The sequence below is a fragment of the Papilio polytes genome, unplaced genomic scaffold (genome assembly GCF_000836215.1).
Source record: "Papilio polytes unplaced genomic scaffold, Ppol_1.0 DF821511.1, whole genome shotgun sequence".
Classification (NCBI taxonomy): Eukaryota; Metazoa; Arthropoda; class Insecta; order Lepidoptera; family Papilionidae; genus Papilio; species Papilio polytes.
Window position 1 is genome coordinate 240,910 of NW_013527693.1, and position 16,600 is coordinate 257,509.

Genomic DNA, 16,600 nt, shown 5'->3' on the forward strand with positions numbered 1-16,600 from the left:
TATATTTTACTACATTAATATTCAATGATTTCTATGTTAGATTAGTTTGACAAATCACTTCAAATTTAGTAGGGATGGGTTGTGTAAAATTAGTCATGAATCTTACCGATTTTCGATTTTTATTCATATAATATAGAAGTTGGAATCGATAGATTTATAGTCATAACTTATAAAATAAAAAAAAAACACTGTTTTCTCAAATTAATAATGACCACAACAGAAAATGAGAGTAAATAAATGTTTATTACTACTACAGCCGTACACAATCTAATTGGATTTCGCTATTATTTCTGTCATCGCTAAATTCTCTACACTATAATCAATAATAGAATTATCCTCTAAATTAGTTAATAAGAAAATAATAACTTTAGTTGAGTTCGATAATTATTTAAACCGAATATCGATAGTTCATAATTGTTCGCTGCGTGTTTGTTTCGTCACTACGATACCTGTCTATTAAGTACGGCATTTGACTTCATACAAATTGAATTCGATACTTTATATGCGTCATTTATCAAACTAATCTTATTTAGACAAACTATAAGAGTGGGTTTAAAATGTATTAAATTGAACATTTTCTATTGATGTTCGTTTTCATCGTATGGTTCAATTTTAACACTGACAAAATCAGTTGGCTCCAATACATCAGTTGTTATAGTTTCCAGTTTAATTGTAACATTCTCTAACGTTCTGTTACTTTCTCCTTCACGATTCATATATTCCTTTCTAAGTGTTTGTAAAGATGCTTCATCTGAATCATCATCGTCTGTTTGTTCTTCTTTCCCTCCATCATCTTTCTTATAAAGATTAGCTAAATTCACGAAATCCGCTCCTAAGACTGATGTAACCTTCTTGGGTGGTCCGAATATATTGACCATGGTTTCTTCGTCTAATCCCAGTTGACACTCTCTAGGGTCCAGTCTTCTAAAGAAATCTTTAATATTAATCTCAGTGCCGTTCAGTCCGTGGCGCCTGCGTAGATGTTTTATCATAGTTCTCTGAATCGCGTAGGATTTTGGACAACATTTGCACTAGAAACAGATATAAAAATTACTATAGGGTGTTTTCTGTTGGTTCAATCGATCGATATTGGGAATTTCTTCACCTTGGGTGGATTGATTGTATAGATATGAAAGGCTCAATACTGATCTCTTAACAATTTCGTTTCTTTGAAAATCACCTCTTATAAACGTCAGCGTTAAGATAGATGGATGTTTCAATATTAGGATGAATTATTAGCAAATAACTGTAAAGCCATAACAGAAATAGATGAAGTTCGGTGGCTCAGGGGTTAAACACTAGACTTGGAATCTACAGGTCTTGGGTTCGAACTCATATACCAATGTGGTTTTGAATTTTCGAAAATAATATTTTTACCCGAACGATACAATGAAATAACCGATAAAATGGCGTGTAAAATGTCTCAAACGAAGTGTCAAATGTGCTTTCTCTATACATTTTTTTAATCTGACTAGTGTCCAACTGCTCAAGTGTGAACCATGCATTATAAGTTCCGAGTGCCTTAGTGGGGACGCATAGTGAAGTGATAGTTATGATGATAATGGTAATGATGATGATGGTGGGTATGATGATGATGATAATGGTTATAACGATGATGATGATGGTGGGTATGATGATGATGGTAGTTATGATGATAATGGTGGTTATGATGATGATGGTGGGTATGATGATGATGGTAGTTATGATGATAATGGTGGTTATGATGATGATGGTAGTTATGATGAGGATGGTGGTTATGATGATGATGGAGGTTATGATAATGATTGTGGTTATGATGATGATGGTGGTTATGATGATGATGGTGATTATGATTATGATGGTGGTTATGATGATGATAATGGCTTTGATGATTATGGTGGTGGTGGTTATGATGATGATGATAATGGTTATAACGATGATGATGATGATGGTTATAATGACGATAGTTATGATGTTGTCTCACGTGGAAGATGTCCAGCGCGCTGTGTGTGAGCAGATGGCGGCGCAGGCCGGGCGCGCTGGTGAGCAGCTTGTGGCAGAGCGGGCAGGCGTGCTGCGCCCCCGCGTGCCGCGTGCGTAGGTGTCGCAGCATGTACCGCTCGTCCTGGTACTTTTTATCTAACAGACATAATCAGGGATATTAATTTGATACCCATCGCACAGCAAACAATAATCAAGTTTTTCTTACTATGATGTTTAGATGGATGGATGTTTGTTAGAGTAGTCTAAACTGCTGAACGGATCTCCGTGTAATTGGGTATAAATATAGAGCGCAGTCTGGAAGAACACATAGGCTGCTTACTTTTGTTATTTCAATTTCACGCGGAGGAATATCGGGAGAAAGTTAGTATAATTATAATGACAAGCAAAAAATTAAATTTGTAAATATTCCAGTACATTTAAATATACAAAATCAATATAGGTCTTACCACACATTGGACATTTAATTAAATATTTCTTGGCCACATGTATCTTCATATGTTCACGTAACGAGCATCCGCTGGTAAATAATTTGGAACAAACAGGACATGTTTCCAGATCTGAAATGAAAAAATACAATTGTCTATATTTCGAACACTCCTAAGTAAACTTTGGTACGTTTGTAACGAAAATTAAACCGTTAAAAGAAACATACCATAGACAACCAAATTCTACAGTTTTTTATGACGTCACTTAAATTTACACAGAAATTATTCATAAAGTGAAAAAAAACATAAAATAAGGTGTAGATCGCAAAATTGTGGCTAAATATATATTTAATAGAGTAATCGATTTAAATAAATAGTGTAATTTGATAACTTACTCTCTCCCGTATGTTTTCTTATATGATAGGTTAGTTTGGACTTTTGTACAAATGTCTGACCGCAGTAGAGGCACGCGAATGATGTTTCTTTGGAATGTGTTCTGTAAATAAATTAAATGAATAAATAAATAAATAAGAAATAAATAATCTAGTAAACAGGATCAAGAATCCTATGAAACCCAAAACTTAAGTTAAAATTACCTGACGTGCGAGTTGCAGGCGCCCTTGTCGGCGAAGGTGCGCGCGCAGTGCAGTTGCACAGAGTATTACCTGACGTGCGAGTTGCAGGCGCCCTTGTCGGCGAAGGTGCGCGCGCAGTGCGGGCAGGCGTAGGGGCGCTCGCCGGTGTGCCTGCGCTCGTGGCGCAGCATGTTGGAGCGCTGCACGAAGCGCATGGGGCAGTACGAGCACGCGTGTCGCGGACCCTCGTGGATCTGCACGTGCTCGCGGAACGAATCCTTTTTCTACGCGTAATATCGAAAATTACAAACAAAATGTAAATAAATCCTAATAATATAAATAAGAATTTTTAGATAGATGAACGTTAAAGCTTAAACTGCTGAATGTATCTCAAAATTTGGCATTGTAGAGGATAGTCTGGAATAACACATCTCAAGTATATTACTATAGATAAATATAGACAGATAGGCGATTTTTAAAATTACATCTTTGGTTTCGACAAAACGCGCTTTTGATGTTAATCACAGTTAAGTCTATATCTATTACCAGTTGAAAAAAACGTCCTCAAACCATCAGCACCAAATAGCCTATCCATTTATAGAAGTCAGTGTACATCAACAAAAATTATTTTGTTCTTTGTTTTTGTTAATTATTGAACTCACCATGAAAACTTTCGAGCAGTAACTACATGTGTACGTCTGCTTGTTAGGTATATGGTCCTGTCGGTGCATGTACAACGAGGACTTGTACTGAAACGACTTGCCGCAGTCCGCGCACTCGTACGGGTGGCGTCCAGGATGACGTAGTAGGTAGTGAAGCTTCCTGCAATATATACATTGAAACACTTGTATTTTACTTACCGTTCAAGACTTCATCTGTATGAAATTATAAAAGCTTTATCTTATTGTTTACATTTGTAAAATTTTAATTGCTAGTTGTAAAATTCAAATGACTAAATTTGCCAATGGCTAACAATCACCGTTATCATGGCAATTTTGCTTCTTTGCTGTATTGTGTATTGGTACTGCATATTGATTTGCACTTTTTATCCCTTTCTCGCGTTTTTTGTCAATATTAACAAAATCAATTAAATAATAAATACTGTGATAGCCAACAAATAAAGAAAAGTCTTCACGCTCTAATAAACGTAATCCTAAGGTAATACTACTATACTAATGAGTATACGCTACCTGTTGCTCGCGACTTCGCCCGCGTAAAATTTTAAAATAATAAAAAGACTTAACTTATGTTACTCACACATAACATAGCTTTTTAATAGTGAAAGAATTTCTGAAATTGACCCAGTAGTTTTTGAGTTATTTACATACAAAAATCCAAAAATACAAATCTTTTGCAATCTTTTGCAATAAATACAAATACAATTGTTTCCTCTTTATAACATTAGTATAGATATATGTGTAAAATGGTCAACAATTGGGTGGTTTACCCCATATGTGAGTAAATTTACGATAGCCCACCACCACCCATGGCCCCACCTACCCTCGGGTCATACGGGCCGAATCTCGGGAGGGGCGCGCGGTTTGGCCGGTTTCGGGTTCGCACGCACCTTCTTGACGCCCTACAAGTTATTTCGTCCGTTCCTTAGTGTTGAGTCACTCTCCCCCTAATGGGCATGACGAAACATGAACACCATCGCCATCGGGCATCCACTCCAGCGCCTATTCTAGCCTGCTTCTTCGATGATGCCATCGATGCGCGATGTGAGTATATATGTGAGTATTACTAGTGTCTGTACCTCTCGTCAGTGGTGTGCAGCGTGTCGCGGCACAGCTTGCACTTGAACTTGCCGGGGCCGTGCACCTGCGCCACGTGCGCGCCGCACGCCCGCGCGCTCGCGAACTCGCGCCCGCACACCGCGCACTTCACGTCGCGCTCCGCCCGCGCGCACGGACTGTGGATCGCCTAACATGGAAATTAAAACCAATGTCTTCTAATATAATAGATTCTTTATTCTTTGTTCATCTTCTGTCCTATATCTTGTGTTAAAGACTTTATCACAAAGTAATTGCTTCTTGTTGACAAAAATTTTACGACCTCCTATTATACCTTAAATGCATTATGATGTATTTATACATCAGTCTTCTCTTACACAACTAATAGATTTAAAAAAAAAATGTCTTTATTTTTCTCTTGGTCTATGTTCAATTTACTACCCATTTCAATTTAGGGTATTTTGAAAAAAAATCAAGTATTTACAGGTTAAGTGTACTAAAATAAAATAGGCATGTTTCGTTTTTAATGTTTTTATAAAATAAACTCTAAAACTACTGAACTATTTTTAAATATTTTTTCACACCATTAGAGATTAACTACTAGATAGCTAATAAGTATTTAAATTGATCAATGAAGAGTATAAATCCGGTGCAAAATTTGCTAAATAAACGCTTGCTTTGTGAGTGGTTGTATGACCGTATATACAAATGTTTACCCACCAAAACCTAATAAAAAAGGATGCAATAGAAATCTCGCCGAGGGTGCTAAAACGTCCAAAACTGGTACTAACTTAAATTATACATAAGTATATTTTAATAACTTACCTTAACATGCAGTTTAAATGACTTCCTATGACTCAAAGGTTTGTATTGACATGAACCCAATGAACAGTACACTTTCCGAGCCTCCGGATGGTCTTCAGTGAAATGGTTCCTCATCTCCTCAATGCTTGGTAAGACAATGCAGCATAAACAGCACTTTATTAGATATGTTTCCATTTTATCAGCAGAGTGTTTCTCCAAATGATGATGTATAAACCACACCTGAAATTACATAGTTGTAAAATATTTTGAACACATTACTGCAATGAAGGAGATAAATGGTCAGTGATCAATTTGCTGTTCCAGTTAAAGGTTCCAGACTAGGTAACCGCTTGCTTGTTAGCCACCTTGTAAAAAAACCCAAACAAAACAGCTCTATGATTTTTTTAATTACCTATTAAAAATTAATCACATTATACTCACTTTTTCACTGAACAGTTCTAAACAGTTAATACATTTATAAAACTGATCCCGATATTTCTCTAAATGTTCTCTAACTTGGTGTTCTTCACGGTCCGTTTCGTTCCAAAACAGCATCGGACAAAATCTGCATTTAAAACCCAAGTGTGGGCTGAAACAATTGTCATATTCCATAACCTGCCAGTGCTCCGTTAAATGCTTTCTTGTCGCATCTCGGTTGTCAAACTCTTTGTCACAAAACTGACAGATCCAAAGATCTTCGAAGTTCTCCATTTCAAGAGCTGTGTGAGTTTCTAGCTCACTAAGTGTATCAAATGTGGTCGCACAAACTCTGCATGAATATGATGGGATGAACTTAATGCAATGCATTTTATTCATATGCAATGAAAATGCTTGAACATTTTCATACTTCGATTTGCATAATGGACATTCTATTTCCTTTGTTATATCAGATTTACCATCTTCATATTGTATCAAAGAATTTAAAGGCATTTGATTATTATTTATATCATGTAGTGTACGTTTTACATAATCAAAAAAACTCTTCTCTAAAACTAAAAGTTCTGTATGAGTTACATCAAAATCTTCATCTCCTTTATAATTCTGATTTACGTCTTCAGTTTTAGTTTCTTTATTACTACTCTGTCTTACTTCACCATCTGTAGCATCTTCATGTTTTACTTCTGCTTTTAAGTATTTATATTTCTCGTTATTTTGTTCATCTAATTGAATTCCATTGAAAGATATTTTATCCAAATCAACATAACCGTAACGAATTTGCCCTTGCAATTGTCCATCAATAAAGTGAGCACTTACATCAGCACCATTAACAGTGAACGGTGAATCTCTACCAGAAAGTAAACTGGTTAAACACTTGATAGTAAAATGATGGTAACCCATGTAATGCTTGAAAAACATAGAACTTAGATTATTGCCCTTCGAACAGAGTAAACATAAAAATTTCGTAGTACCATCATAGTCAAAATCCCAGAGCACTTCTTCATCTTTACTAAGTACATTTATAACACTGTGTTTTTGGAACAGATGACAATTGTATTGGTCATCGTCAGGGAGACGGAAGTGACATAAGCGACAGTGTACTAATTTGTGAGCGCTGCTTAGATGATGGCGTAATGTAACTTGGTTGGGAAAGTTTGCGATGCATTGGGAGCACGGCCAAGGTGTATGAAATTTTACATGTTCATGCCACAACTCCCTGTTTGGTACAAAATATCTGGAATAAAGTGATAAATGTTTACACAAATACTTTGTAGAGTTGTCAAATATCTTGGTGGGTTTAAATATCACACAAGTATGCATATTCTGGGTGTAGCTGTGATTACTCTGATGGGCTGAACAGTGTGACCTTAGGTCACAAGATATGTGAAAATAAATACACTTACGTTACTGGCTTGGCATTTTGCATCTTTGAAAGATAATTTTATGTGTGATGTCAAAATTAATTCTTGTCAATTTAAGTATTGACATTCATGTTTTATACTATAAACAAACATCTTACCTACAAATACCACAAAAATCTTTTTTGTGATTTAACACATAATGCATGATCATTTTTGATCGATTTATAAACCAATCAGGACATAGTAAACAGCTGTAAGGACCAGCAGGATTCAAGTCTTTAAGATAGAGCCAAACATCAGCTGGTCTTTCTATCACAGGAGGAAGTGGAAATGTCCTTTGTTTTCTTATTTTAATTGTGATTCCCAGTTTTTTTGGCGTCAGTGATTTTCTCTGTCTCTTTTTGGGAACGATGCTGGTACTTGCGCCTTCATGTTCGGGTTCTGGGAATTTTTCTGGGTGTAATCTTTTCTCTGCAGCTAAAATTGACAGGGGCTCATCATCGGAGTCATCGGATACCATTTTGCTATTGTAAAAACTTCCGGAAATGGTCTATATTACTAAAACTTTATAAAGAAACTTGTTAAATAGAATTGATTCAACAATTTAATCACAAGTTATTTGATTCCTTATAATTGTTTGTTAAACGTTGAAATTGTCATTGTTTATTGGTTGATTGTTGACAAAAAGTTGACATATATGTATTGCCAGCTGTAAACTGATTAAGAGTTAAAAAACCATAAACTGAAGATAAAAAGTATTTATCTGTTTTGTTCGTATATCAGTTCTACAATTTGTAAAATTATGAACAAAATATATTGTGTTATTTTAACTGGTAAAGTAAAGTAATAATGATTTTTTATTTGATAATCTGAAAGTTGCTTTTTATGGTCATTTTGAAATCCAGTTAGATGGCCATGTCACATAAATCGTTCATGAGTGTATTTTTCACTTCAAATATTAATAAATTTAAAGTCGTGTTCTAATGAAAAGTTCTTTTGTTATTTTAATAACAACTTGAGTTGAGAAACAGATCACAAATGGTCTCGTGGCAGCCATTTTATAGAATCGAAGTTGTCTATGGAAAGAGCCAAAGAAAGGTGAAGCTAAACAAAAGGGTAGCATGTAGATAGCGTTTATTAAATTATAAATAAATAAAATATACTTAATAACCGACTTATTAGATCTATGTATGTGTTAAAAATAAGTGAAATTTAAATATGTGATATGTGTGAATACTACAAGTTATAAGAATGAACCACAATGCATCGTGTAATGGTGGCCATTAGGAGTAATAATTATGTATATTGGCATACTTACTTCTTTACGGACCATAAAAACACATCTAAAACGAGACTGTAACACGTTCGTTCAAAATTGATACTTGACATAATGTAAGCGATCAAATTGTTTGTGATATGTGAGTGAAAAAATATTGGCCAGTGTAAATAGCCCATTTCATTACCATGGCCCAAAATCAGGGGGAGGTTCAAGTGGGCACACCGAATCAACCCGTCAAAGACAAAGATATTTATGCTTGTTTGCCTGATATAAGAGTGAACGGTCCATTAGGACCTGACGAAGCGTGTCCAGGTGGGGAAGAATTACGTTGGCTCCCAGCGCAAGCGACAGATCGAGATCTTGTTATGTACTTACGAGCTGCACGATCAATGGCTGCATTTGCTGGAATGTGTGATGGTGGTTCTCCCGACGACGGGTGTGTAGCTGCTAGCCGTGATGACACCACAATTAATGCACTAGATGTACTCCATGATTCGGGTTACGATCCAGGACGAGCTCTTCAGGCCTTAGTCAAGTGCCCTGTCCCAAAAGGCATAGAGAAGAAGTGGACAGAGGAGGAGACAAAAAGATTTGTCAAAGGTATCCGTCAGTTTGGTAAGAATTTTTTTAAAATTAAAAAAGACTTACTACCCCACAAAGACACTGCTGAGCTGGTGGAATTTTATTACCTATGGAAAAAGACCCCTGGTGCTAGTAGTAACAGACCTCATAGAAGGCGGAGACAAGCATCATTGAGGCGTGTTCGTAATACAAGGAATTCTAGAGCAGGAACACCTAAAGAACAAACACCGGAAATAACACCTGTACCTGATACTAATGGGTCAAGGCCTTCCCCTAACCCTAAGGAAGCTGGGGAAATGAGTTCTGTAACAGAAGATGAAAATTCTGAGGAAGATAGTGACTCAAGAGAAGCAGGTGATTTGGCTAAAGTTGACAATGGCAGAACTGGAGACAACCCAGAAGATTCACCAAGTAGAATGCGCACAAGAAACAAATCTAAAGAACAAACAACACCTAATGGAAGAAAAGGACAAGATGAAAGTGATACTGATACTAAGTCTAAGAAACCTAGTAAACCTAATGCACAAAGTACAAATAATAATATAACAGAAAAAGTTTTATCTTCGCCAGTTAGCAAAGATAAAGATAACAAAAAGAAAGTCACTAATGGGAAAGTTGATGTGTCTAAGGTTAAGAAAAGATTGCCAGATGACACTAAACCAGAGATTTTGGATGGTGATGTACAAATGAAAAAGAAGAAGGCCAGTGATCCTCCTGAGAGCCCATCAGAAAGTCTGACAAATGATAGTTTTTCTGCAATGGATGAAACCGAAACTGTAGAACCAGAACCTGAAGCATGTGACTTTAGCTTCAATAAATCTGAGAAAGAAAATCCTGAACAAAATAAAGAAACAGAATTGGAAAAAGGGACAGAAACCAGTAAATCGGATTTGGTCAATGAGCTTCCAAGTAGAGTTGAAAAGGATCCTTTACCTCCTGTATTTAAAGTGATACCTGAAAAGGATGATAGAAATGTACTTGATTTGAAAACTGAACCGAATTGCCCCAAGAGTATAGAAAATGTTGAACCCCGACCTCATACAATCTTTCCCAAAACTGAGCTTATTATTCCTAAAGTTACTCCAATGTCTACAGAAGTTTTGGAGAAAATCAAGATTAAAGAAGAAATTGATATTGATGACCAAACAATTAATTTACAAAAAGATGAATTTCAGAAGGACCCATTGTCACACAGTTTTACGGGCCACCCAATTAATCAACAGAACAAGCCTTTGAATTTAGAAAACACCAATTTCTTTGTTAAAGACAGTCATATTTATAATCCTAAACTTAGTCACAGTATCAAAATTGAAGGAGTGCCAAATAACATATTCAATCCAGTTAATATCTCTAAAGAAAATTCAATAATCAGAAATGCAAAAGATTTTGTTGGTGGGATGCCACCCTTTTCATATCCTAATATGAATTTTCCCAGTGAACATAATAAACAACATTCACTTATGAATCCATTGAAAACAGTTATCAAGTTGGAGCCGAGAGATGATACCAATGAAATGAAAAGCCAAAATACACCTGAGATTTTTACTGCTACTATTTCAACTGGAAACAAAATGGACTCACCAAGCACACCAAGGCTAGAAAACTTACAAAGAATAAGTCCATCCCCTACAAATGCTAGAGGTCCACCTTCTCCAGCCCACCTTGAACACTCAACTACTGCTAGCAATGAACCTGTGTCACCTGCTCACTCACAAGAGATTAAATCACATGAAACAGATATTGAAGAGAAACAACCAACTGATTTAAAGACACAGCCAATACAACAAAAACAAGATATTCAGAATACAGGCTTGAGACCACCCATGTTCCCAACACCTGTAAGGCCTGAAAACCTTGGAATTAGATCAACTGAAACATCAAATACCCCTGGGTCTGTACAGAGTATGCTTCCTCCACCCCACAGCCAGTCATCTATTACTGGCTTAATGCCTCCAGGACCATTAATATCTGTGGGAAGTGGTTCAAATGTTGGACCATATGGTTTCATGCCTTCACCATTGTATGGACACCCTGGGCATCCTGGCTTGGATAAACCAAACTCTATACCACAAATAATGCAACAAGTACCTCAAAGTCATAATCTTCAAGCTACCAATTTGATGCCTCCATCTTCAAATCAAAATGATTCATCAATGCCTCAAGATTTAAAAATTAAGCAAGAGTTACCAGATATGCCAGCAAACCTTTCAACTCAAAATATGTCAGATCCACTACAATCTTTGAAAGAAGTAAAAGTACCAGGATATCCAATTGGTAGTGCTATAGCACAACATTTAAGCTCTGAAAGAGATAGAGAATCAATGTCAAGTGTTGAAAATAATAGTAGACCTCCAAGCCAACCTACAAATGAAAATACTAATATGTCAAGTGCATTCCTGGGGCCAAGAATAGAAAGCATTAAAAAGGAACCGGACTTCATGCATCAACCTCATATAACTCCAGTATCATCTAACCAAGTAAATGTGTCTGAGTCTATGCACACTATACCTCCAGTGAAAAGTCCTCATACTCCAACACCAATAAAAAGTCAACCATCTCACATGAGTGCTTCTAGCCATGGGCCACATCCATCTGCAACAACATCCCCTTTCTCGAGGCATTTAACAAGTCCATCACAGCCCAGACAAATTTCTGCTTCCCCAGTTCAACCAAACATACCTGTATCTCATTCTGCACTCAATTTAATGAATCCCTCACCATTGTCAATACCATCTACTATACCTGGCCCAGTAATGCATTCCGGACAACAACATGGACCACATCCATCCCATCCATTTGCTTCCCCGTTACATCATCCCCATCATCCACTATTACACCCTTCTTCTATTTTTCAATTGTCAGCTGCAGCTGCTGCGCATGCTATGCATCCTTATTATACTCATCCGCATCCTGGCTATTCTATGCCTTACCCATATCCATATGGACCATTACCACAACCCCATCCAATACCACCAATGCATCCTGCTTCAAGTACGCCAGGCAGGCATGATCAAGGAAAGCAATCTACAATAGAGTCGACGACAATGCTAAGTGCTCATCATAGCACAAGTTCATCGGTTACAACAAGATCACTAAGAGAGATTTCTGAGAGTACCGAAGACCCCAGAAATCCCAATGCGACAACGGAAAGGCATCAGTTGCACGAAACTACTATGACGCACCACCATTCGACAAGTCATCATAGCGCTGTTCATACGAGTACCGAAAAACAGCCAAATCACGTTGGTGGTGGCACAAATCATACATTATCTATTTCTCACTCAACGTCAAGCAGTTCGTCTCAGTCTATTCAACACAAAATAAATACGCAACAAAAATCTAGTTCACATTCTAGTTCTCCGCATCACTTGTCAGCTAGTGTATCTCAAAGTACCAGCACATCATCCAGTGTTAATGTATCTAATAATCATACCCATCATCACTCACACCATCTTGCCCATCACCCAGAAAGGTTATCACCGGCAGATTCAATGCTACTACGCCATCATCCAAAAATGTTACCTGGGAATCCAAATCACCTTATGATTCAACCTCCATCGATGGGTCATCCGATGGCATTAGGATTACCGCCGGGGCCGGGACCGAGTTCTATTGAGAGTTTACGTTTACACGCCCAAGCTGCAGCTGGCTTACAAGCATCACATGCAAGATCCGGTTCACCACATCAAATTCCTCACGGTCATCCGCATATGCGAGGCCCTCAGCGACCTATGCCCGACGAAAATGTTGAATTGAAACTTGAGACTCAGTCACAGCCCGAAGAAGAAGAAATTCCAAGTCCGGCGCACATTCCTCATGGACCAAGCCCCGAACCGAAAATCGAAGATACAGAGTGCCATAGATCACAGTCGGCAATATTCTTAAGACATTGGAATAGAGGCGATTATAATTCGTGTACGCGAACTGACCTCATATTCAAGCCTGTTCCAGAATCAAAACTTGCACGAAAACGCGAAGAACGATTGCGAAAACAAGCCGAGCGAGATAGAGAGGAAAGAGAGAAGATTGCCCAACAAGCGCATAGGAAAATAGCCACTCCAGAAAAACCAGAAACAAAGCCGCCGTCAAGGGGTGCTATTGAAACTATAACGTCTCCGTATGATAGGTTTCCTAGACCACCGGGATATCCTGACACCCCTGCTCTACGGCAATTATCGGAATATGCACGACCACATGCAGGGTTTAGTCCCGGCAATTTACCTCGACATTGTATGGACCCTATGCTTCAATATCAGCTCAGTTCAATGTATGGCGCCGCTGGTGCCAGGGAACGCCTAGAATTGGAACACCTTGAAAGGGAGAAAAGAGATAGAGAAATAAGGGAACTGCGGGAGCGCGAGCTAAACGATAGATTAAAAGAGGAACTTCTTAAAAATAATGTTGGTCCGCGAGGTCTCGATCCACACTGGTTGGAAATGCACAGAAGATATGGTATGCCCCCACCTCCTCCCCAAGGTGCGATACCCGTACAATTCGGGCTTTATCCCCCTGGACACGGACCGGCTTCTCTGTCTCACTTGGAGCGGGAGCGGCTGGAACGTCTGGGCATCCCGCCAGGCGGCGCCGGCGGGCCGCCGCCCAGCGTGCCCGTGTCTGGAGCGCCGCCGCATCACCCGCACCATCCGCACCCCGGCGTCGCGGCCGCGCAACTGGAGGCGGCGGAGAGGCTAGCCCTGGCCGCGGATCCAATGGTGCGACTACAAATGGCGGGCATCAACCCTGAATACCACGCGCACACTCACGCGCACACACACGCGCATTCACATACTCACCTCCATCTCCATCCTGGCCAACAGGCGGCTGCACAGGCACAGCAGGATGCTCTGAGCCTGGGGCTGGGCGCGGGGGCGCCGTACCGGCCGCTACCCCACCCGGACCTGCTGGGGCGGCCGTACGCGGAGCAACTAGCACAGCAGGCGGCGGCGCACGAGCAGCTGCAGCGACAGCTGTTGCTGGAGCGAGAGCGTGGCTTCCTGCACCCCGCGCACCACGAGGACTTCCTGCGCCAGCAGCGCGAGCGCGAGCTCAAGGTGCGCGCGTTGGAGGAGGCGGCGCGCGCCTCGCGCCCGTAGTGCGCCGCCACGCGCCCTTCCCCGCGCCCCGCCCCGGTGCCCGCCGACGACGTCATTGTGCTTGTGGAGTGACGGTAAGGACACGCGTCAAGTGACAGTGATCAAAATCAGTTACAAAAGCATTTGTAATATATTTGAAAGTGTTCACAATCTAGTGTTACGGATATTGAAAAAAGAACAGAGGTTTTTTGTGTGTGACCACTACCTGTAATTTATATTTATAACTTATTTAAGTTTTATAATATTTTTATAGCTGCATGGTATGTAGTTTGCTTATTTTCCATGCTCAAATTTATTTCTTAACTCCTAGTCATAATAAAAGATTATTTGTGAGTAATGAAAAAATCGGTCACTCAGTTTTCATCAGTAATTTAGTCTAAATTATTGTTTGAATTTACATATTTCAGAATAAGGGTGCTGGTAATTTTTTATGTTTCAAATTTCAACAATTTAGTTAATGTATCTACTTGCATTGATTCATGACATTAAAAACATAATATTAGTAACTCGGACTAATAAATACAGATGACCTCATAGCTAGTCATGCTTGCAAATTTGTTTCACTTTCAAATGAGCATTTTTGTAATGTATCAAAATTCTCAAAAGTATTTGATCTGATTGCGATTTAAAACCAATAGTTGTGTTCCGTACACAAGCTCAGTGGCTTCTTAAAGGTATTTTGTATACACCAATATGGATATAATTAACATGTGACAAAGTCTCTGTATGTTAAGTAGTCTGAGATTAGAATAAACTTTAACCCAGTGTGTCAGTGACTTGCCTTACTCAACTCCTTGCCTTATCAATTTGGCCAATTCTGAGATTACTTAATGTAAAAAATTTCGAGGTCTAAAACCTCTATACTTAATTTATCTTTTAAATTTATCATTATGTTATAATGTATTCAATAAAAGATATAATTTTGATAATCAAATGTTGTAATTTGATTTTATAAAGCAATAATTCAAGTCATTGTGTCTTAACTATTGTCTGAAAAAGATAATGGTTTTTAATGTTTATTTGTTAATGATATTTGTAATATAGCTTATATAACATCGATTTTGGCTATATGTATTTTTTAACAATTGTCTAAACATAGCAGTATATTTAATAGCTGTTTTATTTTAATAAAGTATAACAGATTATCTGTTGCTATGATATGATTTCTTATCAAGATAATGTAATAATTTTAACAGCAATAATTATGTCACATAGTAACTTAACATATACATGGTTGTTATAAAATATTTGATTATATTAAGAGTACTATGGTAGTACAATTCTTTATTAAAAATGTTTATCTAATATGTCTGTAATTTGTAAGTGTTGCCAACATTATGATAGAAAATATGTTCATGAAATGCAATTCTAGAACATCAATCTATTGCAAGTGATATTAAATTACATTTTTAAAATGCACTATTTATTTATTTCTAGAAAATGAATAATGCATTTTAATAACCAGACTCATCGAAATGTTGGCAACCCTAATGAATAATTTAATATTTTTTAGACACAAAAAATCGAGGGAAATCATATGACGATTTTAGCTAGAAGTGAAAACTCTTGTTTTGCTCTGCTAAGGTATTCGAGGTATATAGCCTAACCAGAAATATAAAAACCCATATTGCAAAATATGCAACCATTTTTAGCGTGCATTAAAAAGTAATCTAATGTTTTTCCCGTTGTCCCCAGGCCAAGGGTTTTTATATTCTTAGTTATGCTATATATGAAATCTTTTAAATTCTAGTAATTTTCACAAAATGTACACTTCAATTCAAATTATTGTATTGCACTGTAACTTGTATTATAGTTTCACTCGTAACAAATAGAGCCCTGTTAGATTTGAAAAGATAATATAGAATATTCTAGATTATAAATATATTTCACGATGTCGCTTGGTAGGTGTTACTTTGATAATGCCATAACTTTCCGATACGAGAAGAGAAATGAGTATTATTTTTAGAGACAAATTATATCTTTTAATTAAGAGGTTGAGTGTCGATTTAAAACTTCATTTATTTAGACAATAAGGTTAAATGGATGTCTTAGTGCTTTTGTGTAAATTTTTTTGAATAATATATGTGAAAAACTCTTTTGACTTTTAGTTACACCTAACCTGAAAACCATGAATTTGGAAAATGAAATACTATAGCCTCTTACTAGACTTATTAACATCTAAATGGAGTAGTCTATACTCTATACTAATATTATAATGAGGAAAGATTTGTATGTATTGGAATAACTCAAAAACTACTACGTCGATTTCTATAAATTTAATTTTACGCTAACGAAGTCGCGAGCCACAACTAGTATATAAAGCTAAA

The 16,600-nt window shown here is 37.6% G+C and overlaps 2 protein-coding genes across 3 annotated transcripts; one reads left to right on the forward strand and one right to left on the reverse strand.

Moving 5' to 3' along the window:
- Positions 1-495: 495 nt before the first annotated feature.
- Positions 496-7,993, reverse strand: LOC106108622 (zinc finger protein Xfin-like). Its single transcript, XM_013289874.1, has 10 exons — positions 7,478-7,993; positions 5,962-7,192; positions 5,542-5,760; positions 4,740-4,906; positions 3,646-3,805; positions 3,074-3,267; positions 2,804-2,904; positions 2,430-2,540; positions 1,964-2,118; positions 496-1,031 (listed from the first exon to the last, which is right to left on the reverse strand). Exons 1-10 carry the CDS (start codon positions 7,837-7,839, stop codon positions 579-581), a joined length of 3,153 nt encoding a protein of 1,050 aa, XP_013145328.1. The 5' UTR covers positions 7,840-7,993; the 3' UTR covers positions 496-578.
- Positions 7,994-8,383: 390 nt separating this feature from the next.
- On the forward strand, positions 8,384-16,368 carry LOC106108544 (arginine-glutamic acid dipeptide repeats protein). 2 transcript variants are annotated; one of them, XM_013289738.1, is made up of 2 exons: positions 8,384-13,892; positions 13,998-16,368. In XM_013289738.1, exons 1-2 carry the CDS (start codon positions 8,784-8,786, stop codon positions 14,271-14,273), a joined length of 5,385 nt encoding a protein of 1,794 aa, XP_013145192.1. In that variant the 5' UTR covers positions 8,384-8,783; the 3' UTR covers positions 14,274-16,368. The 2 variants fall into 2 exon arrangements, with proteins under 2 accessions (XP_013145192.1, XP_013145191.1); XM_013289737.1 differs by having other exon boundaries at positions 8,385-16,368.
- The last annotated feature ends 232 nt before the right edge of the window (positions 16,369-16,600 follow it).